Below are 26,535 nucleotides of genomic sequence, written 5' to 3'. Positions count from 1 at the left end.
TTAGAATCTGTGTATCTCCTTTCTCTCACTGAGAAAATTAAATTAAAATCTCTTTTCCAACTAAATTTGGACTGTAAAGCTTACAGTATTTTTGTATAAGATTAGAGCTCTCATCCTCTTGAAATATTATAGTACTGGAATAGCAATTACTCCTTCAGAGCTGTAAGGATTACTCTTCCCAGGTTTCTGTTGTCTGCCATCTTTTCCTAATGCTGGTGTTTCATTAACATATAAACTCTTCAAGCCAAGGTATTTTGTTGTCCCAGCAGCTACTTTATAATTTCATTGGCATGTAACCCAATGACTAATCTAGTCCCATTTTTCTCCATTCTTCAAACTCTGTTGGGGCACTTAGTTGTGACTTAAATCTAGGATGACATACAAGCCTGGTTTAAAACTTGGTGTTAATGGTCCTCACAATGACCCCTAAATCTATGGATGATAAAAGTATAATACTGAAGCACTTCTGCAAGCTGCATTCCCACCCTCCACCCCACCACACCTATCATTCAGGACACTATATTCTTTAGCTCACCTGTACAGCTCTTAGTAGTCTTTGCCTTGAAGAGCTGGCCTTACAACTTAAAAATCACAATTCGGACTGCATGTCTGGCCCTGTTGCTCAGTGTGGAATTGGACTGAGATGCTGCAGGGGTGCTCAGAAGTGGGGAGGCCAGGTATAGTGGCTTGTGGCTGGTCTTGGGGCCTTGACACCTGGAGTTTGGTTCAAAACAGGAAACTCCTTGCTGCTGGCAGGACAGTGCGCTGCTGCTGAGCTACCCAGCTAGACTGTCCGGTAAATGAGCCTGAATTTCTTCAGTTAGAGTGATTCTTGTTGATTAAACAGAATAGAAAACTTTCATTTCCTAATTTTAAATTCTTTCCCAGCATGTTTTCAAACTAATCCATTGCCTCTCACAATTGTGACTCATTAATGACATGGTTGAAACTTCATGATCAAATCCAACTTAATAAAGTTACATGGGATATAATCATGAAACAGATGTAGTTTGACATCTTGTTTTTCTGCTTTTCAGTTAAGAAAGATGTTCCCCCTTCAGCTGTTACAAGGCCTATATATGGTATTTTGGGAACAATCCGTCTGGTGGCAGGTAAGGAAAACAAAATGCTATACTGGTGAAAGAATGTAGGTGAAAATATATTGCTAGAGAAATCTAAAAGCCTGGGAGAAAGTGTGGTTCATGTATAAAGGAAATCTGGAATTACGGTTTGTTGGACAAAATCACTTTTTTCATCATTTCTTAAAAGTTGCTATAGTAGGACACTTGTCATCTGTGTAAGCTAACTAAAGATGCTTAAAAATGAAAGGAAAGCGAAGATGTCCTATGAATTTTAAATATCTAAATGTAGAAAAGGAGTTAATTGACCATTCTGTCAACTTACTTTTTAAATATATTTCTACAGAACCTACAAAACGTTTACTTCCCTCCCCCCTTTCACCCTCGCCACTGGAATTGCTGTAACACTTATGTACTTTTTGGTGAGGCTTGATTTCAAGTCAATAGTACTGGTACACGAAATAATATATTTGGGAATGACCTGATGCGAGATCAGTGTATTTAGTTGTTTAATCAATGGCTGTTTTCAAACCTCTTCCCAAATGTAGAGGAAAAATCAACAGTTAACAAAAGGAAGAGGACAAATTGGAACAAAACTTCCTAATATTTTGGAGGCTTTAGGGCAACTGTCTTTTAGGATAAAATAGTATATCTGTGACCTTCTGTAAGACTTCTAAATTGAATCTCATTTGTTGAATCTCACTGTCATTGTACGTATTGCTGATGGATTCTGCATTCTCCAAACTATGGGCTCAGTCACTTATCTCCTGCGTCCCCACCCTAAAAGATCGGTGTGTGGAGAGGACTGTCTGTACTTGGATCTGGAGTGGGGGTCGGCTGCCCCTGCTGCACTCTCTCTCCCTTCAAGACCCTGAAGTGTGCTTGGCAGATTCAGATCTGCATGTGGGGATGGAGTGTGGGTGTTTGGAAAGGTGTGCTCTATCCCTACCCAACTCCATGGGGAACCTTCAGGAAAGTTAATTCATTTGTGCGTTTTGGGCTGTCCAAACTGTCTTCTGTGGAGTGGAGCAACCTCCTTCCAATGGAGGGATTTAGAGGAAACTCTTGAGGAGGGGAACTTCCAGGAATTTTTCTCCCTCTTTCCCCTTCATGCATTTTTTTCGTATATAGCCTTGTGCTTGCTATCCTTGTTTTCTTGAATCATGTTATATCTAACTACTCTTGACTTCTACATTTTTTATTTTACAGGCAGCTATCTCATTGTAATAACAAAAAAGAAAAAAGTAGGTGAATGTTTCAGTCATGCAGTCTGGAAAGCAACTGATTTTGACATCCTCTCCTACAAAAAGACCATGCTGCACTTAACTGATATTCAGGTAGGAGTAGATTGGTAGAAGAAAAATAAATGAGCCACAACTGATTAGCAATTTTCTGATGGCTTGTCTTTAGCATAATAAAAAACCCCTCTTCAAATGTAGGTCTCCTGGGATTGAAGCATAGTTTGTAGACTGTTACAGCAGTTGTGCAGTTTCTTTTAAAATGCTGATGGCATTGTGGTTCATCTGCTTTGATTTATTCATAATGTTATAAGCATGTGCATGTTCTTGCTTATATGAGTGTAAATTAGAGAAAATCTATGCATTCAAATTCCCAAATCAACTCCATTGTGCAACCTCTGTGTCCCTGACCTTCCTGACACCAATTTCGCTGCTCCCTCCCTCCAGTTTCTAAGATGGCCTTTCTTATTGTTTTGACCAAATCATCCTTCATTAGGTCCCATCTCTCACTGCATCAAGTTCAAACCCATGTCTCTTATGTCTCCCAACACTGCACCCCTTCTTTCTTCCCACAATGCCCATTAAGACCCTCTTTGTCCAGTTCTTTCACAGCCAACTCTGTGTTTTCTTCCACACTGTCTCCTATGTATGGCATGTCCTTCCTGAGCTGGTCCACAAAACCACTACCTTCTCCATGTCAAATCCTTTACTACTTCCATGAAACCTACAAGAAACTAGTTGACTAAGGGTACGTCTTCACTACCCGCCAGATCGGCGGGTAGTAATCTATCTATGGGGATCGATTTATCACGTCTCGTCTAGACGCAATAAATCGATCCCCAAACACGCTCCCGTCGACTCTGGAACTCCACCAGAGCGAGAGGCGGAAGCGGCGTCAACGGGGGAGCCACAGCCATCGATCCCGCGCTGTGAGGACCCGAGGTAAATCGATCTAAGATGCGTCGACTTCAGCTACGCTATTCTCATAGCTGAAGTTGCGTATCTTAGATCGATTTCACCCCCCTCCCCCAGTGTAGACCAGCCCTAAGTGATCCAACTATTTATCTCACTTAGATTATCACTGAACTGATCATTTTTGTTTACATGGAGGGAAGGGATTGAATGTTGGGAGGAATGAAAGGGTATAAATTCATTGGAACTGAAACGGGATTGCTGTGGAACAAAGACATGGGGATTGAATGGTGGGATAGGAGGTGAATTTAGTATCTATTTAAAAATAAAATAAGCCAAACCTGCAACCAAGACATGAGCCTATCACTGGGATCACCTTGCCATAATGTTGTATCCTTTCCCCCTCACCTCTCGCTTGCCTTTTTTTTGACTGTACACTCTTTGGGGCACAACAGGTTTTTCCTCTGTGGTTGGGAAGCACTTGGTATCAGTCTAATCTCCATTATTTACTCCTGGGGGAATTCTGTGCTAAAAAATTAAAAATTCTTCACACAGTATTTTAAAATTCTACAAAATTCTGCATATTGTATTTGTCAAAATAACAATTTAACACCAGTTTCAATTATTCTGGCAATTCATTTAAAAATATCTGTCAGCAAGTATGTCTGTAACAACATACACACACAAAAGATTCAGGAGATTTTTTTGACAGATTCCTTACTAGGCTTATTGGTACAGAACGTTGAGTAATTCATTTAAACTACAATACAGTAACATATTTCCTGCACCCCTCAGAAGCAGTGCAAAGGCTTGGGGGACTCGGGGGTAATGGAGGAGCTGACGGAGAGGGAAGGAGTTTGGGAGTGAATCTGGAGGGTTGTTGGGTGTGGGTGGGAGAAGTCTGGAACAGGTATTTTTTGGGGGGTGGAGGTGGGTAGGGGGAGGGATTGTTAGGGAGTTGGGGAGTCTCCAGCTGACCCCCTAGCCTCTCCCATTCAGTGAGGCACATCTACCCCCCATCCCCAGGTGGCCTTGCAGTCCCCCTTCCATTCAGCCCCTGGCTCAATGCTGTCACCCCACTAGCTTCTGAGCCCATGCTCCAATCTGTTCTCCCCACTAGTCCTTCTGATCTCCCACTAGTCCAGTCTGTGACAGCCCCCCAGAAGCCCCGTGTACCCCACTGTGTCCGTCCCATGCCTCCTCATTAGGCCCCACTGTGAGGAACACAGTCTGTCCCGCTCCCTCTCTGCACACTGGCTCCCTTCTCTTCTGGCACCGCTGGTGGGCAAAAGGTGTAACTGCAATGCCTCTCCAGAATCTTTATTCTGTGGAGAAGAAAAAACATCTGCAGGGGACATGAATTCTACCTGTATGCAGTGGCACAAAATTTCCCCCAGGAGTAATTATTGGTCAAACCCCCTGAAGTATAGCGTTCTCTCATCTACTGTACATATTGAATCAGGGTGTACTGGAGCAGTTTAACGTTGTAAACTGGCAGTCTACTTTTATTCTCTCAAAATTGTGATCTCAAGGTATCCTTTTATATTGGTGTGTTTTTTTTTTTATTTTATTTTTTTAATGTACTCCTGCAAAACATGGTGGTAAGCAAAAAATCAGTGCCTTTTTAAAAAGGGGAACTTAAAAAACGCAGCAATTTGGTGTTGGTAAATAAGAGTGTTCTTTGTTCTTTCTGCCAACAGTTGCAGGACAATAAAGCCTTTTTAGCAATGCTTAGTCACGTCTTGAATGTGGATGGATTTTACTTCTCTACAACATATGACCTAACGCACACTTTGCAAAGGTTAGCCAACACCAGTCCAGAATTCCAAGAAATGAGCCTACTAGAGAGGGTAAGGATTCCATTGATTTCTGTCTTGTATCCAGCTCCTTGTCAACTAGTTTTATGTGTGGTAATGGGTTTATTTTATAGATCAGGTAACTGATGGGATTATTTCACTAGTCTATTTAGATTCTAATTTCTGGCTGGACTGAACTCTGAGGGGACAAGTGTCAGTTTCATCCCTTTTAATGTTTCTGAGACATAGATTAGCTTTCAAACTTGCCATTTTGTTTTTGTAAACTAGATATCCCCTTAAAATTAATGTTGAACTTTTGCATTCCTAAAACAGAGCCCTAGCACTCCTGGCTCTGTAGCATTAAATTTGTGTATATTACACTTCTCAACAGTCTGTGGGTAAACCTGTCGCAAGACAGCTTTAAAAAAAAATCAGTACTTTCGGAGCTGACTAGTATACTATCCTATCTTTTATTTCCTTCTGCCATCCTGCATAGGTCTTTGTGTCTTGCTGCTTCTGACCTCCTTGCCACAATCCTTAATGTTCCATGCTCAGATCATCTTATATTACAAACTTCTGTTGGGGGCTGCTCGATGTTCCTGATTATTTTATAAAGGAAAAGTGAGGAAAAATGCTGGCCTTAAATGCCACAAATATACAGTGACTACAACTCCTTTCTCTTTTCTGCCTGCCACTGCTGGTTATCTTTTGTTTCATTTTGATTTAAAATACTTAACTACCATAATGCAGGTCCCAATTAACTTCATAGTAAAGTTTAAATATCGTAGATCTTATAGCAACAGGTCTCTCCCCAGCTTGATTTTTAAACTTGCAAATGTTTTACAAATACTTTTTAATCCTCTTAAGACACTTCATTGTGGAATAGTACTGTTTATAGGGCCTCCTCCAAAGCCCATTGAAATCAATGGAAGTCTTTCCAGAGACTTCACTGGGCTTTGGATCAGGTCCTTAAAATACAACTTCTCAACACTAGAATTCTGAGAACTACACATCTGAGCCGTTCAATACTCCTGGTTTTGTGTGTATCTTGTCTCTTCCTGGCACAAACATCTTGGCACTTCCAGCTGTTCTTAATCTTATGTAAATCCTCATTTATGTTTTTAAATTAAGATTTTATGGTACTGTCAGTGAAATTAGAGCTCCTCGTGGACTTACCTGGCCATAGATTTAATGCATAAACTGTAAAAAGGGTAGGTATGTATGTTCATAGTGTAATAGCAGTTGCTTTTCAGAAAGCTATTAATGGTCCCTTGGTTCTGAAAATCATAGTAAAAATGGTTTTACCTCTCCACCTTCAAACTAAACTAGTGAAATGGATTTGCTTGTGTGCCTTTTGTATTTTTCACTATCAGCATGCTGCCAGTACATTGTCATACTCGCTGTGTAAAATCTTCAGCCTGATAGTATTGACTATGGTCGGGCTGTTTTTGGAATGAGTAGTTGACCACAAAAGGAAAGGGAAGCAACTGAAAATGTGTGCAGTGAGACAATCAATTATAGAAGTTACACTTTAAGTGTTTTAACATCGTCTTCATTCCCCTTCCCTCTTCAAACAGTAAGAATTGAAAAAATAGTTGTTTGCAGTTCTCCAGCCTGTGGAGAATAAACAGTGTAGTTAAAAAGCTTACTCCAAAATGCCAGATATTGTGGCAGTTTTGAACAGAACAAAACTCCACAAACCTAAAACTTGGTTGTACTGCTGACTCAAATAGCGAGAGTTAATTTTGTGTAAGTGTGACATCAGAAAATGTAACTTCTGAGGTGAATAACTCTTACATGATTTCTTACACGTTTCCATTTTGAATCTTCTCTTAACCTCTAGGGTACTTGACTTATTTGGAGTTTGTCTGTGGCAACTTGCATAGTAACTTTTTTTGACACTGTGGGAAGGAGTTAGATAAAAAATGATGGGTTTCTAAGATTAGGATCAGAGACAGTGGGGGTTGCGTCATCAAAAAGTGGAGAGACACCACCTGAGCTTGCATTTGGGGGAGAGACTGGGAAGGATACAGAACAGAGTGGTGGGTTTGTGGCCTTTGGCCCTGGGATTTTGCATTCTAAACCTGACTATCTTAATATGCTGTTAGAAACAGTATTTAGTATGTTTAATTTCAATCTTAAAGAAAACAAAACAACACAGCCACACTAAGGCCCCAGGGGATATATTTAGGAATGTAAACTTTCTCAGCTTCCCCAAAGATTTAGAATTCATAATCTGCTAAACGTGGTTTTGATTCAACAAGTGCTTTCTAAAATCATTGAGACCGTTGGAGCTCATTTTCAACTGGGAGAAGAGGCTATAAAGCCTCCTTTACAAGGTTTGCCTCCTAACTGTCAGGATACTTTCAGAACTGGGAACAAGAAGCGATTCTCATGCCCTTTTTAAACCTTCATGTCCATTTCATTTTCTTCTTAAAAAACTTCAGCAGACCATATTGCTTGTTAATGAACCCTAGAATTCTGTGTTTGGGTACTGTTCTGTGTTGTCAATTTTTATATGGTACTTTCTCATCCTCCCCCACAAATGGTCTAGCTGTAATGATTGTTTAGCCTTAAAATCAATCTACCAAGTTTCAGAAAAGTGTCATTATGTATTTATCCTCTCAACCATAGGAAGGGACATGTCAGCACATTAGTCATTTAAAAAAATCTTCTGTTCCAGTTTAAAATGATCTAACATACTGAAGTCTCCCTTTTTGAGTCAGTAAGCACTCTATATTTATATTAATAAATATAACATTTTTAAAAGGTATGTAAGATGCCAGTTGTTGCAGGTGTTGAAATAGTTAGTCTGCTTGTAGCCATGCCATCTTGGACTGTGAACCCATCAGATCTCTCAAGTAGGCTCAAGCCTGATCAGCACTTGAATGCAGCTAAACCTAGGGTACTATAGGAAGTAGCGTTGGTGACTCAGTGAGTGGCACTATAACCTCTAAGCATCAGTCTTTCATTCACTTGTTCTGATGCTGGCATTCAAATAAGATTTAAAACCAATGTTCTTGTCATTTATGGTCCGGGATCAAATTGCTCAAAGATGGGCACATGCAATTATCCCTGCATAACTGAGATAAAATATAAATGTGCATGCAAAATCAGGTAGCTGCATACTTGTTGCCAGTTACCCATTTAACTCGCCAGACAGCTGCTCACACACCCAAATTTGCCTGTGTAATTGTGGTACTTGTACTTACTCATCTTTTAAAATCTGACCTCCAGTATTTCATAACATTTTTAACAAGCGCAGCAGTTGTCCTGATATCCTGGTCAAATGCTAATTTAGCTAAAAACGTGCTTTGTTAGAAATCCCCCTGTATTTCTTCTGTCCTAAATTGCTGAATGCAGCTTTTGCTTGCTATTAAATGGCTACACTATTTCAATGAAGAAATATTTCATCTTGAAATAGAAGCCAGTAAAGTGCTGTGATCTCCTTGGGGATAAGTCTCTTTCTGCATGTTCTCACTTTCCTCTCTGAGAGTTTCCACTTGTTCCAAAATTCATTGGGTTGTACTGATATCTTGCCGTTTAAAGTTCTCAAAAGCACTCTGGGTTGATTTTTGTTACAATGTACTGACTTTGTTCTACAGAACAAAAGGATAGTAACTAAGGGCTTGTCTATACTTACATTTTTATAGTGCTCTAACTCTAAAATCACCCCCCTGAGCGCAGCAAGTTTGAGCGCTTTAAAGCGGTAGTGTGGACACTACTCTGTTGCTATTCCCCTCATGGAGGTGGATTACCAGGAGCACTGGGAGATCTCTCTCCCAGTGCTCCTGTGGCAGCGCTTTGAAGTTTCTAGTGTAGATGTAGCCTAAATGATTTCTTGTAGAGAATATGGAATGGAGACTGAAAATGCTGCTGCTTGTAGATTAAAAGATATAATGGAAGGCGTGGTCCAGTGTCCCTTGTTTTTCTGGCAGGAGTGGTAGGGAGAAAGTGGTCAAGAGTGTTAATAAAGGGGGCACTGGATGGGTTATAGTCTGTATCTTTTTGTCACCAGTTAAAATCCAGGTCAGTAGTGATAGAAATTGCCACTTTTTAACATCTTTTTGGCATTTATTAAATGAGTTGGTGGTCTGATCAGCTTCTCTTGGCTATGTCACCGTGATAGCTTTGTTTGCAGTCTGAGGCCAAGCACTGATTCAACATTGAGACTAAACTAACTTTTTATCCAGATGGATGTTACTCTCCCTTCACCCCCCTGCTCATGTCAGAGTCAAGGCGTATTGACTCGGCAGTGTGAAACTTCTCACCTTGTCATTCAGGCCTTTCTCTTGGCGTTAAGATTGGAATGACTGTCTACTATTTCTATAGCATGGAAAACAAGACCTAGTCTGTTCATAACAGACTCAGTCTGTTGCTGTCCTAAGCACACTTGAAACCCTAAGCCTTTCAGCTGCAGAACCAACAGCTGCTCAATTGGCCTGATGATTTTTTTTTCAGAGGTGCTGAGCAGCCACAGGTCTCAGTGGAAACTAAGGATACTCGCTACCTCTGAAAATTGGACCAGGAACGTCTTGTCTGCTTCTGGTAGGACTTCCAGCTCTGCGTCTGTGCAGCAGCCCGTCCAGCCAAAAGAGTGCAAACTATGTTTTGTGAAAGCCAGGTGTACCACCCTTACCATATATCTAGTCACCCAAACTTATGCTTATGCAGGATAATGCTGAACTTCTGCCCTAACATAGAACTAAGTTGAGCTTCAGAACCCCCACGTCCCCCAACAAAAATACCCAACAACCCTATTTGCTTATTTTTCTCACTACAGGCAGATCCACGGTTTGTGTGGAATGGGCATCTTCTTAGAGAATTTGCTGCTCAGCCAGAGGTAACGTATGCTGGAAGTTTCCCTTAATAATCTATATCAAATGTAGCACAGATATAATATTCTGGAGAAAGTGTTTTAGTCTTGCATATGTCTTTATTTCAGATACCCAGAACGCTGGTAGATAAAATATTGGTTACTTGTCTGCTAGTTGTAGCAAAATTACCTGTGTGTGGGGAAGCTATTGACATTACATTTATCTGTCTTAAACTAATCACTTCATTTCAATTTCACTCAAAAGTCCTCTGATATCTGGTGAAATAATGACTTATTGAAAATGTCTGTTAGGGAAAAAAATAGACTTTGATATGCTTTATGCTAAGAAAAATAACACCAAGAAGAGGTGGGGGCAGTATGTGTCTAGTAATTGGAATTCTGCAAAATATTGAGCTCTGCTTTGCCTTATCTAAGGCGGATATTGTTCCCCAAGGATACTGCCTCTGTCTCTTGACACAGCCATGAGTTTGAGTCTGGGTTGCCTTTCCTCAAAATTTCCACACATGGTCAAAAGGACACTTTCAAGGTTTTTAGGCTAAATCAGCGTTACTTTTCAAACAAATTCTTCAAGAGATCATAAGCTTAGAGACATGCCAGGTAAATCCTAATATAAACTAAGCTGTACAAGTGCACAATGAAGGATCGTACACAACTATGTGTTTATATTGGGAATTTATTGTCACATGAAGTGTCGAGCTAAAAACCAACTTAAACTGGTCAATAAAGATGTCACTTGAGTTTCTGACATCCCTCTCCCCCAAATTGGACTATAATTTGTGGACTGCATAGGGAAAGTCCACACAAAGTAGGAAAGTCCGGCACAGAGATTCTGCTTCCAAAACCCACAGATGTCCCCAACAGTCACATGGCAGCCTGTACATCCACAGAAGGCAGCAACATTTTCATAAAGAACCAGGGCATGTACACTCTATTACATATAAGGGTGTTTTACTACTGTATTCTCTGTGCTGGCTGCTGCACCCACCCCCTGTAACCTCTCTCCACTGATGTAACCTCATAATGAAAAGGAAAGGGAAGACTTTATTGTAGCAGCCAGCAGAGAGAATGTGGTAGCAGACAACTTCGGGAGATACTGAAATCTTTAGAAGGGGATCATGATCTGGGAAGAAGGGGTTCCATGGTGTCTGGGACTGAGAGAATGCAGCAGAGCCATTGTTCAATACCTTCATTCCTGGTGACTTGATTCCTGATCTGCCATCCTTTTTCTAGTCTTTACACCATGTAGAGAAACATAGCATTATATTTGCAAACCACCTTTAACTTGTTTTAATTAAATGCTAATTAGTGTAAAGGGCAGTATATTGCCATATTTACTCTTGTGTTTAGCAAGTTATATCCAGATAACATTACACCCTTGGATATCTTAAGTCTAGTCTTAAATTATTCACATGAGCTAGACAATGTTTCTTAGCTAAGACTTGTATTGGTAGCTCCGAACTCAGCTAACACATTTGTTCATGTCATACATTGACAGTATTCACGTAGGTTTTAGAAAATACATCTAGGTATTAATTTACATTTAGCTTGTTTGTGGCAAAAATATTAAGCAGATCTCTGTTTAGAAGTGGGAGTACAAATACCCACTTATATTCCAAGGCAGCTTGCTATTACCAAGGTCATTCACTGACTCTCTGTGAGATAAGCATGGTTACAGAATGTCTTCTGCTTTACAGAGTGATGACTGGTAAGAAATATCACACTTTGTTGCTTTATTAGTGAGCAAAAAATCTTTGTGGTTGTGCAAAGAAATCACTTGTCTAGAAAACATGAAACTTTTTCTTATTCATTTGCAATAAATGTCCCTCTTCCTAAACTGAATTGCCTTTACAATGTGTGCCTTTTACTAGAGTTTCATACACTTGTCATCTATCTATTTCTTGGGTTAGTACTTGGAGATATCTGTTTTGTTAGACAACTTATATAAAATATATTTTTTAAATGTGTTATACAGTTTCTTTTGTATTTTCAGATCCATAGGTTTGCTCTTCCAGTGATGCATGGATGTATCCTTTTCGTGTTTTGTAACCTAAATTTGCTCTAGGTAGCTTCGTTTTGTTTTTTAACCTTAGAGGTTTCATCAGATTATCTAGGAGAATATTTGACTTTCTAAGGCAGAAAATGTTGATGGTGCAAGAGTTAACTGTAGTTGGCAACTGTACCACATAAATCTTCAAATAGTCTCCTCACAAAATTTGATGTATCTTGTCCTAATTGCAAACATATAGCATGTAATGATTGTAGGCAATTTATATTTTTGGACCGTCTGAATGCAAAGAGTAAATATTTTGCTTTTCATATTTAACACAATTTTATATAAACCACTCTTATAAGCATGATTTGAACAATCACCTTTCTAGTCTTGGCTGTTCTCTTGGAAGACAAAGCTCAGTTTAATAAATATTTTCACATCAATATTTATGTGATTATATCCTGCTAGACAGGTACTTTCACCTACAATATTACTAAATGTTTAGATGGTTAGACTGTGATCTGTTGAATGACATCTATTAAGTGATTTTTTTTTTCTTACAAGGACATAAATATATCAGATACAATTTAAACGGGCATTAGCAAGGCTAATAGACTTTAAAATAAGAGCAATGTTGGCTCATAGACTTTTAAGTCCAGAAGAGACCATGATGATCACCTAGTCTGACCACCTGCATATCATAGGCTGCAGAACCTCCCTCCTGTAATAGGCCATAACCTCTGGCTGAATTACTGAAATCCTTAAGTTGCAGAGAATCCATCATTTACTCTAGTTCAAACCAGCAAGTGAACCGTGCCCCACACTACCAAGGAAGGCGAAAAACCTCCAAGGTGTCCCCCAGGTCAGATTGGCAGACAATTCCTTCCTGACCCCAAATTTGGTGAGCATTTACACCCTGAACTTGTGGGGGAGACTCACCAGCCAGACACCTGAGAGAGAGTTCTCTGTAATAACTCAGAGCCCTCCCCATCCCATGTCACAGGAGTAGGCATGCACATTCTGCCATCTTTCTGCTCATCCTTTCAGAAATTGAAGGAAAGTTACAAGAATCCTTCTCTTAACAAACAGTGCTTTTGATATCAATACTCTACCTTACTCATAAGAATGATGCATGTAGCAGAGTATACACATGCATTCCCGCAATCCTAAACTAACTTGATATCTTGCATTGGCTGTAAACTAGTTTGCCTAACAAAAGCTGGGATTTTCAATTATATTACCGCTTTTGAGTTAGAAAAGGTGAAAAGCCCCAATCGGGGGACAACTGGGCTTTGTTTTGTTGGGGTAGATGGGTTTATGACAGGGTGCACTAGGCCCAGAGATCCCCTGCTGGAGGCCTCAGGGTCCTGCCACCCCCATCCCAGAAAAAGAGTAGTAGAGAAGTCCTCCAAGCAGCCTAGAGTGGCTGCAGCAGAAGCAGCCATCAGGGCCCCGGAGGGCCATAAAGAAAAGAGCTGCAAAGCCAGAGACAGTTCCTTGTTGGAGCCAGAGGAGTACAGTTGGTGCTCCTGGCTGCTCAAAGGGGACAGCTCAGTTCTGGCAGGGACCATGGCAGCGAGGAAGAGCTGGCTGGTTGCTGGGCCTGAACTTAGATGAGCCCTGAAGTAAGGGTGATGCTTCGGCGAAGACTGGGGCTGCAGGGAAGTGGCCCAAGGAACTGAAAGCAGTGTAATTAAAAGGACACAGTGGCACTTGACTGTTAACCTTAGGGTCCCTGGGCTGGGACCCAGAGTAGTGGGCAGGCCTGGGTCTCTCCCCCCCCATCCCCGCATGGGTCACTGGGGAACTGGTCTACAATCGGACAGTAATAAACCCCAGAAAAATGAACTATTTAGTGGCCTGGCTGGAGAGCTGGGTCCAGAGTAGGCCAAGGGGGTGAAACCATTGCCTTCAAGGAGGAAGCCCTGGGGGTACGGCCCGATAACAGGGCCGGGACTATTTAAAGACTGTAGACCCAGCCAACCAGAAGGGGCATTCACGAGAGATTGGTGCACGCTGTTACAGGGTCCTATCTGTTAATTTTGACTTTTGCTAACTTTGATAGTGACCTTTTCTTGTTAAAGCAAATATGATTACATAAATATGCTCTGTTCAGCAGTCTAGAATTCAACCACTCTGTCTCAGCGTGGAACCAGATACTGATTTGAGGAGACACAATGATATAATCTTCTTGGCTCAGGTTGGTGTCCAGTCTGTGCTGTTCTAGATTTCTACCCCAGGCTCTCTTCTTCCTACCCTCCAGTAAGCCTGCATGAAATAAAGAAGTATATCTTTCCCTGTGCTCACTTGGAAGGTGGCCCACAGCAAGTTTCCATGTGAGTTATTACATAAGATAGGAGTGCACAGTCAACACCCAAGGATGGGCTCTCTGACTATAGCCCTGTAGTTAATCAACCATAGGGAGTCTTAGAGATTAACAAAAGACAAAGTGTTATAAATTGAGAACATGGTTTACTTAGTATTAGAAAACTCCCCATTCCAGTAATCTCCCTTATATTTTAGGATCTAGTGATTCCTTCCATGGATAAGAAGGAATTTTTTCCAGCCCTCTATGCGCTGAATAATTGCATTGTGGGTAATAGCCTACTAGAAGCAAGTACTAAATTGGTTATACCACTGATCATACCACTGATCTGGCAAATCCTGTTTTTCTTCTTTGAGTGCTCGTCCTTCTGTGTATTCCACTGTGTGTATGCATGCACTATAGGCACTCAGTCAGAGAATTCTTGAAAGCAGTGTCCGTTGGTCTGCCATGTGCCCTTACAAGATAGAGCTTTATTCCAGGCTCTCATTTAGGAAGGTGGTAAGTTGGTTGCCAGGACCGCTCTTCAATCAGCAGTAGATGCAGCAGATTCATCTTCAAGTTCAATAGCAAGTGCGATCGTGATGCTCTGTGAATCATGGCTTTGCACTTTGGGGCTTCCCAGGGAGGTCCAGAACACCTGTCCTTCGACAAAACTCATCTTTTTAACCAAAAGACAAATAAGTCCTTAAACATTCTAAAGCTGTATATATTCCCACTCCCAGGGAATATATACATCTGCCCTGAAGAGAGAATTCCACAGGCAATCATACAAGCCTAGACAGATGGCTCAACAATTTTACTATTGGTTGTTTTATGAGCTACCCCGAAAGAGGCAAAAGGTTCAGATGTCCCATTTCCCTGCACCTTCTGCAGCAGCAACATCATCCCAACCCCAGCCCTGTCTAAATGATATTATTGATGGGATTTCAAAGCTGCAGACCAGTGAATGATGCCACCATCTGCCGAGTTCCACACATCCTTTGGGGATCACCTACCGTTCTTTTTCCAAAAGTGGAGTGCAATAACAATGGACAAGTGGGTGTTAAACATCATCCATTCTGGCTAGGCGATCAAATTTACCTCCCTGCCCTCCAAAACCCCATTGCTGCCTCTTTTCAGGGGTCATTTTCACAGAGATTGTCAAACAAGAAGTAGAGTCCCGCCTACAGCGAGGAGTGGTAGAGCGGGTGTCTCTTCAACACCAAGGAGAGGGTTTTTATTCGATATACTTCCTAGTACCCAAAAAGAAGGGTGGCTGGAGACCCATCCTTGATCTCTGCCATCTCAACTGGTTTATTTGCAAACTGAAATTTCACATGGTCATACTGGCATCTACAATCCCATCCTGAAAATGGTATGGGATTTACAGCTCTCAGTATCAAGGATGCATACTTCCATGTGGACATTCATCCTGCTCAGACCCAGCCAAAGCCAATCAGAAAATTTCCAAGTGTTTATCATCATAGCGGAAAGAGTCTCAGGTCAGGCTATATCCTCACAGAGGATCTCTAAATGGACCTTGGACGGTATCTTACTCTGATTGGTTGTCTCATCTTCCTCCCACTCATGGGAGGGGAAGGGCACACTACAAGAGCACAAGCAATAGCATCCTCACACCCTCCTCTTACTTGAGTACTGCTTGTCAATAATCCACAGTGGAATACACATAAGGACCAGCACTCGAAGAAGAAAAGTTACCTTATAGTGATGAGGTACTTCAAGATATGTGGTTTCTGTCTACCCACCTTCCTTCCCCTTTGCTTTGGATCAGTCTTGGATTTGTGGTAGAGAAGGAACTGGAGAGGTGGTCAGTCAGCTCCATTCTTCAGCTCCTCAGTCAGAGGCACGAGGAGAGCAAGGGCACATGCAGAGACCAACAGACACTGCTTTCAAGAATTCTCCCACTCTAGGTACATGGAGCATGTGTATGCACAGTGGAATACTGATAGGGCCCACACATCTTGAAGAACCTGCAGTTACTATAAGGTAAGTAACTTTCTCATTTTTATAAAACTCCTCTGGTATCGATCTTACCCTGATTCAAGAGAGATGAAGAGCGGAGAGATGGGGAATATGTCTAATTCCCCAAAAAGTCCATCCCTCCATTCTTAAATTCTCCGTAGGAGATCGATTGAGCCTACGATCTTAGGTTTATGGCAGTGTTGATAAACAGCCAAGTTTAGAGCTACTGCTTTTATTTCCTGCTGAATAAAATCCAAGCCCTGAGATATTTGAGGTGATCTCTGGATCTACAAGGATTTTAAGAGTTTGTGTATGTGGTTCTATGTCTAATTTTAGACCTTTATAGATCCCTCTCTAGGAACTCTTTATTGAGGGCATTTTGGGTGGCAGAGGATCTGTTTGTATATTCTCTTAACCAAACTTGAACTAGTTGTTGGGATTTTTTACAAAGAGTGCTGGCACAACTGTAAATGAAATCTGTAGTATCGGCCTAATGTGCAGTTACCCAACAAAGTGGGTTTCCTACACAGGATTTTTGTGGGGAAAAACACTCGGTGAGATGAAATTTGTGAGGTGAAATGTGTATATGTAAGTAATCAGCTGTATTTTTAAGAATTACAATTTTTTATGCTTGAATAAAAACCCAGAAAATTGATTTCTTTTTTTTATTGGAATAAAACTTGCCTTGCAGACCTTAGCAAATAGTAAGATGGTTAACATATTGGCTGTTCAAAAGACCAGAGCAGAGGGACAGGACAGCATGCCTATATTAAAAGCTAAAACAAAGCCTGTTAGTCTTGTCCTTTAAAGTTGTAGTTCTACCTTGCTGGCAATAGAGGGTAGTATAAATCTGTGTTCGGCATCCTGCTGCAGTACATGAGGAGTGCTGCTTTCTGATATTAGTTTGATGCTGTATTATCTAACATCAACTGAAAGTAGTTATGACCTTGACAGAACTGGATTCCTAAGTTAAATTGCCAGTCCTTAGCAACTATCCCCTAACAGTAAGGACTAGAATCTGATACCAAAGTGATGTGTAGGGCTTAATTAAGAGAACAGAAGTGTCTGTATAAACAGCTCCCCTTTAAGATTTCAGTAGGGGCTGTGTACATCTAAGGACAAATTTGGCCTATTGACAATGTAATGTTGTCCTGCCATGGTGTTCCAGGAGCATATTGTCAAGATGCACATATTATGAGAGAGCATGATCAGGTTTGAAGGCTTCTCTTCTAATTCTGGTTGCAGAAGGTGGGAAAAACTACTTTTAGAAAAAGATAACGCATTTCAGAAGGTGCTTGGTCTGCAGTCTGAAATTTTTTTCCGAGTTCAGGCCTTTTTTTTTTTTTTTTTTTGGCCAGGGCCTGAGATCATACATATGATGCTGATAGTATTGACCTATTTCTTTCAAATGTGATGGTTATTTGTGTTCATGGGTTTTTAATAGATTTAAAATGTTTTATCATTAGATGTGTCAACATTTTAATTTAATTTAACTGAAGAATCTTTGAGACCAGTCTCCAATCTCTTCATATCCCGTTTTCTCCTATTTATAATCGCTTCATATTTTTTTTAGTTAGTTAGCATCCCTTAAAACTTCCTCTGTCATGCACATACTGATTTTAGTATTAGGCTGTTGACTCTGAAGTTAAATATAATAAATAACTTGACATAGGGATAACAGTATATTTATACACATACCTACACATCAATGAATGTTTGCAAAAATTCTTTGTATTTATTTAATCATTTGGCCCTATGTCTGTGCCTGTTCCCTTTTATTTAAAAATACCATAGTAAACATTGCAAAATTGTGTGTTCCTTAACATGTTTACCAGTTATAGCTATGCACTCTTGTTCCATAAATGGAAAGTATTTTGACTGGCTGCTTATCTCTAGAAGAAGCTGTTTCAGAGCTGGTGTACGTTATTATGTGAGAGGTAGGATGACGAACAATGCAACCACTGTTGGAACGGTCAACATATCTGTAACGCGTTCATTTCTTATTTTCAAATGTCATAAGTATTTAACCACTTACATTACTGTTTTGTTCCATTCTGTCACAACCTGATGTGATTTTTGTGCCAAATATTTTACTTCAGTGTAATAACTGGACAGAAAAACAACCTTGAGCACAAAACTGCAGTTTCATATGCAGATGCATCTATTAAACGGCAAACCTCATTTATTGCTCCTTGAGGCATTTGATTTATGTTTAGTCCAAAAATTTAAAATGATGATCGTTTTAAATGAAACACTTGACAATACTGATTATCCTATAAATAAGCTGTTTATGGTGGTATTTACTTCAGTAAAATACTTTACATAAAATTTTCAAACTAATAAAGAACCTCACAAGAAAACATTTCTCATGTGCAGGAAAAGAAAATGTAAGCTGGGGCACACACACACACACCCCAACTACTGCTTTTTCTTGACTTCAAGCCAAAGGCTGAAAGGGAAGCAGACTGAAGTGCCTTCTCCTTACCAGTCTCTGCATGTTAAGGTTGAGGTGCATTGAGGAAGTGTGGACAAACTTGCTGCTCCCTGTGCCATAATTTTTCCATTGGAAAGATAGATTTCCGTGTCTGTGCTTTGGCATCTTTGTTCAGTATTAAAATAACTTAAGTATTTTTTAAGTTAGACTATTAAGACATGCTGGCAGTATAATAAAGGCCCTGCACTGACTGAATGATAGCAATATCTAGGTCTGCTCTTCTGAAAAATCCACACCGCTGAGCGATTTAGCTATGCCAATCTAACCTGCAACATAGATGCAGCTCAGTTAATGGAAGAATGCTTCCATCAACTTTCCAACTGTCCCTCTGGGAGGTGGTGTTCCTACACAGACAGAAAATCTCCTTCCATTGCTATATGCTGCGTCTACACTATATGGTTGTGCAAGCATAGCTACGGTGTCGTAGATATGCCATTATAGTCCCCATAGTGTAGACATACCCCAAGTCTCTGCTTCATGAGCTAACAGTGTCTCAGATGGTGGCTTTGATCTACAAGGCCACAGATTTCACTTATCTTCTGGCTATTCTGTATTGTTTCATCTTATTAACTGAAAAATGAGACCCCAATTCAAATCTAAAGCAATGGTGTTTGTGGCCGGTGTGAACTGGATTCTGTTTTTTCTAACTCAGGTATTGATTCAGAAGGACATGCAGCTAATTTTGTTGAAACAGAACAAATTGTACATTACAATGGGAGCAAAGCTTCGTTTGTCCAGGTAAATTCAGTGACTTATCAGAATGGATTGCGTGACTAGCTTAAGTTCAGCTGGCAAGTCTTATTTTCTTGTCTGCCCAAAACCTGATTTTACATTTAACAAGAAAAAACAAGTTAAAATATAGATGTCAGGAAGGTGTAATGAACAAGAACATGAAATTGCATTTGTCATTTGTTTGTTTCCTTTGTTTTCCAGACCCGTGGATCAATTCCTTTTTTCTGGTCACAGAGACCAAACCTCAAGTATAAGCCAAAGCCACAGATCAGCAAAGTAGTAAATCATGTATGTGTGTTTCCTTGGATGTGTGGGGGTAAAATGGAATTCAGTGTTTGCATGGATATAATGTGGTAATAAACTTAACATTGCTGCTCCTTCTCATTAACATACAGTCTGCTGTTTAAATCTGTTCTTAAAATTAAAGTCAAACATTACCTTTGCTACTTCAACTTTAAGAGACTTGGGCCAGTGTACTAACCTTTTTATCCATGGAGTCTTTGGCTCAAAGCTTGAATGAGGTCATAAGTATAAATGAGTGCAGTAGTCTCTTCCTGGTTCTCATTTGTGTATAGTGATAAAAACCACTGCACTATTGGGCACAAGTAGTAGTTTATACAAGAGAAGCCCAAGACTGTTGCAGAGGAGAGCTGAGGCGCATTGGCAAAGCGGTGTGCAGATATTTGCCTCATTTGAGCACCACGTTCTCATCCAGAAAACGACTTGTGCTGTTACATTAAGGGATTCTTGTAATGTAGCAATTTTAGTAAATTACAGACATGCATCTCTAAAGACCCATGATGTCACTTTTTTCTCCTTTGTTTTCTAGATGGATGGCTTCCAAAGACATTTTGACTCTCAGATAATTAGTTATGGAAAACAAATGATTGTTAATTTGGTATGCCTTTAATTATTCTGCTTAGTTAAATTGTTTGCCTCTCCTTTTTAAACAAATTTGAATGATTGGTATTACCATTTCATTTTTCACAGGTTAACCAGAAGGGCTCAGAGAAGCCTCTTGAACAAACATTTGCAAAAATGGTAAACAGCTTGGGAAATGGAATGGTCAGGTACATGTGAACTGAAATTATGATACATATGTGTATATTGTACATCTCTGGCTCCTTTAACAAACCTAAATGAAAAGTGTCATCAAATTGGTCATGGGGCCCTTATAAGATAAGTTAACTTGTATGAGAATTGCATTTTTTTTTAATACACATTGATACTGCACTGCTGGAAAAGGACATGTTCCCTGCCAGAAGAGTTTGCAATCCAACTGGAAATGATAGGCATGGGGTGCATGTAAAGGGAATTGAGAGACAGGACAGCAGCATAAAAAGAAGGGAGGATGAGGGTTACAGTAATAAGAGCACGTAGTTTTGGCTAGTGTGTCTTGAAAGTTCTGCTTGTTTCTTTGAAGGGCAGATGAGTGTTTATTGATTTAATGGAAGAAATGTGCTTCCAGGATGAAAGAGGTGAGGCATTGCAGACCAAGGGGTTCCAGGTGTGAAGTCACATGGAAAAAAGACACCAAGACAAGGTCATTAGGCGTGCAGCCTAAATGGAGCGTATGGGCCACAGGAGTGTGGAAAGCAAATAAATTATTATTAAATGTTCATGATTGCAGAAGTTGCAGGTGCATGTACAGTTTAACAATGGTGATTCATCATTTTAAAATAGTAATCTTCACTTATTGACTTGCTTTCTTTAACCCTGTTCTTAAATATGGAGAGAATAATATGGATTTTCCACAAATCTTAAATTTTTTATTTTTATTCTCCTGCAAGGGACTTAGACATTTGTTGGTGTCAGGAGTCCCTAACAAGTTTAGGGGCCAAATCCTGCCCTCTAGCATGAATGCATAATTCTTAATGACTTATGTAGAAACTGCACATGCACATTTAAGGGCAAAATTTAGCCTTGAATGCAGTTAATCTTGTATAGCATGCATTTGCATCGAATTTTTAGTTGTTTCCCATCGATCGATCATCATTTTACAAGGCTCTTACGGAAGGACAGGGAATTAGATCACTCACATGCGTCTGACGAAGTGGGTATTCACCCACGACAGCTTATGCTCCAATACATCTGTTAGTCTATAAGGTGCCACAGAACTTTGTTGCTTTTTACAGATCCAGACTAACATGGCTACCCCTCTGATACTTCACATTTGTCTGCGCCTTGCTGCCCTCTGCCCCTTCCAGCAGTTTTGCTGTAGATTTGCATATTTAGTCATACATGTTGATTTGTGAAGAGGAGGACATGTCTTTAAGAGCACTTCCAATGGAGAGTTTCTATTCAGTTTTCAAAGCTAGTATTGGTTATTACATCTTTGAGATAAATGACTTGTGGGATTCTTTGCACTACTTTTTGTAGAACTAAAAGCCGTTTTGCAGAAACTGAAGTGTAAAATCCTATCTCTTGCCTGTTTTTTTTTCTCAGTTGTAAGTTCTGCAGATGTTAACATTTAAAAAATTAATGGTAACAGTCCTATTTAGCATTTTGCTACTTTAATTGCTTTGCATGGCATTTACCTGCCATCAGTAATCATTCACAATTTATGAATGCCACCTCCAGTCCTGCACAAACCATCTAGAAGAGTCTTTAATAAAAAAAAAAACACACAGTCCCCTCCTCCAAGAATCTTACTCCTGTTTAGGGTGACCAGATGTCCCGTTTTTAAAGGGACAGTCCTGTTTTTTGGGACTTTTTTTTATATAGGTGCCTATTACATCCCTCCTCCTGTCCCGTTTTTTCACAGTTGCTATCTGGTAACCCCACTCCTGTTGTCTACAGCAAAGGTATACTTTTGCAGCCTGAACTTGTTTAATTTCTCTGCCCTTGTTTGGTCTCTTCTTTGTATAGATTCTAAACTCTTATCGCTGCGTGACTCTATTGTTTTTAATTTCCTATTTGGAAATGAGCACCCTGTTGCCATTAACTGGTTGTTGCTGGTGGTGGTGGTTTTTTTCCCCCCCAAGCGGGGGTGGGGGGTGGTGTTTGCTTGTGCTTGCTGCTATTTGATATTTGACCTCTTACTGCCAGTTTACTGAATTTTGACAAACTTTTCTCATCGTGGCCCACCTGCTTTTGTCCTGTTTCTGCCTCGCTCCTTTTCTAACGTTCCCATACTCCTTCCATCATCCTGTCTCATCGCCCATCCATTCCTTTGTACGTTATATGCTAGCTCCATCTCTTTGCCTCTGTTTCAGGAAATTAAAAAGCTACAAATGGTATTTATATAACTACATACAAAGCAGAAAGTGGCTTAGAAAAAAGCAAATGCAGGTCCACCTGCCCATCCTTCCTTCCCCATGTTGTCTTGTAAATGTACACTTGGATTGTAAGCACTTCAGGACAGGAACCATGTCTTTTTAGTTAAGTTGCCATGCACACTTATGGTACTATATAAACAGTAAATAGGAACTGATGACTGATTCAATCCCTGCTATTCACAGGTGATCTTTTATCAAAATAGAATTAACAATTAAAAACTATAATTACTCAGTAACTGCACTGGTCTACTGCAGAAGATCCAAGCCATGATTCCCATTCCAGGTTGATATCCTAGTCCACAAAGCATGAATGTGTTGCCATGGCAATGTTTGGAGGGAGGAGGAGAGAATGTTGCAGCTCCACACATACACGTATCCCTTTTAATGAGAAGGGCATTGATGGGTTCCAAATGGAGTTAGATTAGGAGATGGCAGCGGGAAAGAGAAGTCTTTCCTTAAGACTCCAACTGAGGCATGAAACCCACTTCCCTGCACCCTTTTGGGAAAAAGATAATTAGACAGAAGTGATTTTGTAAAATGTTAGTGAACATGTGCTTCCTTATCCTGCTTCCAGAGTGGTAGGATCATCTAAAGCAGTGATTCTCAACCAGGGGTCCAGGGCCCCCTGAGGGGGCCATGAGCAGGTTTCAGGGGGTCTGCCAAGCAGGGCCAGCATTAGACTCACTGGGGCCCAGGGCAGAAAGCTGAAGCCCGAGGCCTTGAGTCCCACCACCTGGGGCTGAAGCCAAAGCTTGAGCAGCTTAGCTTCGCAGGTGCCCCTGTGGTCCCAGGCAGTTGCCGTGCTTGTTACCCCCTAACACAGGCCCTGGCTTTTATATGCAGAAAACCAGTTGTGCCACAGGTGGGCCGTGGAGTTTTTATAGCATGTTGGGAGGGCCTCCGAAAGAAAAAGTTTGAGAACGCCTGATCTAAAGGAGTGCAGAAATTTGCATCCTTAAAATGTGCAAGATGACATTTCAGAAGAGGACAGAAAAGCAGGAAACATGTCTGATATTTATAGAACCCAGTTTTAAAGAATTGTCTTAAATTTTGGCTGATGTTGGCAAATCTTCATCTGAAGGAGATCATTTCTCTGCACTTCAATATTTATCAATCAAAAAATTACCTTTTTAAAAATACAACTTTACTGTGATCTCTTCACATCAGTGAAGAGTGCCCGTGAATTTATTTTATCAGATGTGCTTGTCTCTGAATAGATATATAGCATTTGACTTCCATAAAGAATGCAGTCGAATGAGGTGGGACCGACTCCAGCTCTTGATGGATCAACTCGCAGAACAACAAGATGAGTTTAGGTAATCTCTCTCTCTATAGCACTATGTGGACATCTTGTGGTGGCTACCATAAAGTGATAGATTGTTAGATGCCCAGCAGATCCATAGAGCAGAATCTATATCCTCAAAAGTAGATCACTTTCTCATATGGATTCTATGGCCTTGAGTTGAAGATGCATATGCAAATGAGATAAAGATTACAGGGTGGAGTGTGCAGATACCTTGTGTGATCTCTCACTCCTGCTCAGCAGCAAAGTAGAGGCCTTAATGTGGTTTATAATGCAATCACTCACCATGGTTTTGGTTCTGTGAGTAGTTGCAGCCAACTAAGCTGTGAAGGAGAATTAAATTTCCTTCTTTTGGTGAAGGGATGAGGGGTAAATACAAGTCTGCCTATTACATGTGCTTGGTAATTTCTCATTCACAACTGCTTATCTGTTTTCATTGTGGTAATTTCACATGCAGTATTAATGCCATATGTGAGCAACCAGACACCAGCCCTTCCTGATTTAAATTTTTTTTGGATTCACAAAAAAGTAGCAAACGTCCAACTTGATTTAATATCCTTTCCCCCAGTAAAGTTATTTCATATACGAAATGAATTTGTATGATCTATGTGAACAGTTGTTGCTTAATGCATTAGTTTTTATTTTATTATTCACCGCTCATAGATTTATAGGTTATGAAGGGAAAACTATTTACCTTGTAGTTCTGCTTCTTTGAAGATATCATCGTCACCGTTTGGGTCTCAAGTCTACAGCATGAGGCAGACCAGGAACTCCTATATCTAGTGTTTTGAGGGCTAAACCCCCATTTCCACACACATGGTTGTCTTCCCCTGTAATGTGAGGAACAGCCCACTGAAACCTCTGCCAGTTCCATTTATGAATGAAAGCTTGAACCATTGATGTAGGCTGACCTAAATCCCTCACTCTGTAGGGATCGTACAACCCAAACACGCTCCTGAGGAAATAAAAACCTGAAAAAGAGCAGCCCATAAAATCTGAGAGGAGGTGAACAGATAAGAATCATGTGAACCCTTCAGAGAAGCAGAATGAACAAGTAGTTTTGTCTTTCTAATACCAGCTGTATAGGATTCTCAACCCTAGAATGAGTAACTGAGAAATGTCATAATACACTGTAGCACGTAGTGAACTATATAGGCACATGCCAAAACCAATCAGCTTTCTTTAAATAAAGGGATGGAACTGATGTCTCTCAAAATAAGGCATTAAACAAAGTTATTTGATTTGTTTTATGAGGAGTCCTCAAAGTATGGCTAACACTAGGGAGCTGGAGAGTTTGGGCTCTCTTGAAAATCAGATTCTGCAGGCCTGAGACAAAGGCCTTGGCTACACTTGCAGATGTCCAGCGCTGTAAGTTAAACCTGACTTCGTGCAGCTGAGTAGGGAAAGCGCTGCAGTCTGTCCACACTGACAGCTGCCCAGCGCACTGTCGTGGCCACATTTGCGGCAATTGCAGCGCTATTGGGAGCGGTGCATTATGGGCAGCTATCCCACAGAGCACCTTTTCCCATTCTGGCGCCGTGGGTTCTGGGAAGGGGGCGTGGGTGCGCGGGATTCTGGGTCCTGTCCCAATGCCCCGTGATGCCTCGCTTCGCATCCCAGAAATCCCTTTGTTTCCATCCACCTTTGGCGCCATCTTTCAACGGTTTCTGTGCAGCGTGATCTGTCTGCGGGAAATGGAGTCCGAACTGCTGAGGCATATGCTGACTTATCTCGCCAGCACATCACGTTTGGCTGTCGAACTATTCCTTAAGATCCAAAGTGACAGTGAGAGTGAGGGTGAGGAGTCCGACGATGCTATCGAGCCGCGTAACGCGTACGACACGAAATTGCTTGTGGCATTCACGGACATGCTCAGCACCGTGGAACGCCGCTTTTGGGCTCGTGAAACAAGCACCGAGTGGTGGGATCACATCATCATGGAAGTCTGGGATGACGAGCAGTGGCTGCAGAACTTTCGGATGAAAAAAGCCACTTTCATGGGACTGTGTGAGGAGCTCACCCCTACCCTGCGGCGCAAGGACACGAGATTGAGAGCTGCCCTGCCAGTGGAGAAGCGGGTGGCTATTGCAATCTGGAAGCTGGCAACTCCAGACAGCTACCGGTCGGTCGCAAACCAGTTTGGAGTGGGAAAGTCGACCGTTGGAATCGTGTTGATGCAAGTTTGCAAGGCCATTAATCGCATCCTACTCAGAAGAACCGTGACTCTGGGTAACGTGCAGGAAATAGTGGATGGCTTTGCACAAATGGGGTTCCCTAACTGTGGAGGGGCGATAGATGGGACGCACATTCCTATTCTGGCATCACCCCACCTAGGATCCGAGTACGTTAATCGGAAGGGGTATTTCTCTATGGTTCTCCAGGCGCTTGTGGATCACCGTGGGCATTTCATTGACATTAACACAGGCTGGCCCGGAAAGGTGTATGACTCACGCATCTTTCGGAACACTTGGCTGTTCAGGAAGATGCAGGCCGGGACTTTTTTCCCAGAGCGAAAGATCACGGTAGGGGAAGTTGAAATGCCCATTGTGATCCTTGGAGATCCCGCTTACCCGTTAATGCCGTGGCTC

General features: G+C 41.0%; 1 protein-coding gene across 1 annotated transcript in view; it reads left to right on the top strand.

Annotated features, from left to right (window-relative positions):
• The window catches only part of LOC113405160 (phosphatidylinositide phosphatase SAC1), a 54,468-nt gene that overhangs the window by 20,128 nt on the left and 7,805 nt on the right, over nt 1–26,535 (top strand). The window contains exons 3-13 of the mRNA XM_026646082.1: nt 1,038–1,112; nt 2,289–2,416; nt 4,930–5,079; nt 9,809–9,868; nt 11,853–11,886; nt 17,976–18,077; nt 19,287–19,372; nt 19,568–19,654; nt 20,196–20,264; nt 20,357–20,436; nt 23,862–23,960. Of these exons, the coding sequence (XP_026501867.1) occupies nt 1,038–1,112; nt 2,289–2,416; nt 4,930–5,079; nt 9,809–9,868; nt 11,853–11,886; nt 17,976–18,077; nt 19,287–19,372; nt 19,568–19,654; nt 20,196–20,264; nt 20,357–20,436; nt 23,862–23,960 (970 nt within the window). The remainder of the gene's footprint in view (nt 1–1,037; nt 1,113–2,288; nt 2,417–4,929; nt 5,080–9,808; nt 9,869–11,852; nt 11,887–17,975; nt 18,078–19,286; nt 19,373–19,567; nt 19,655–20,195; nt 20,265–20,356; nt 20,437–23,861; nt 23,961–26,535) is intronic.

The sequence above is a fragment of the Terrapene carolina genome, unplaced genomic scaffold (genome assembly GCF_002925995.2).
Source record: "Terrapene carolina triunguis isolate 2854851 unplaced genomic scaffold, T_m_triunguis-2.0 Scaffold34029, whole genome shotgun sequence".
Classification (NCBI taxonomy): Eukaryota; Metazoa; Chordata; order Testudines; family Emydidae; genus Terrapene; species Terrapene triunguis.
The sequence above is the reverse complement of the archived record's forward strand: the minus strand, read 5'-3'. Positions and strand labels throughout refer to the sequence as shown.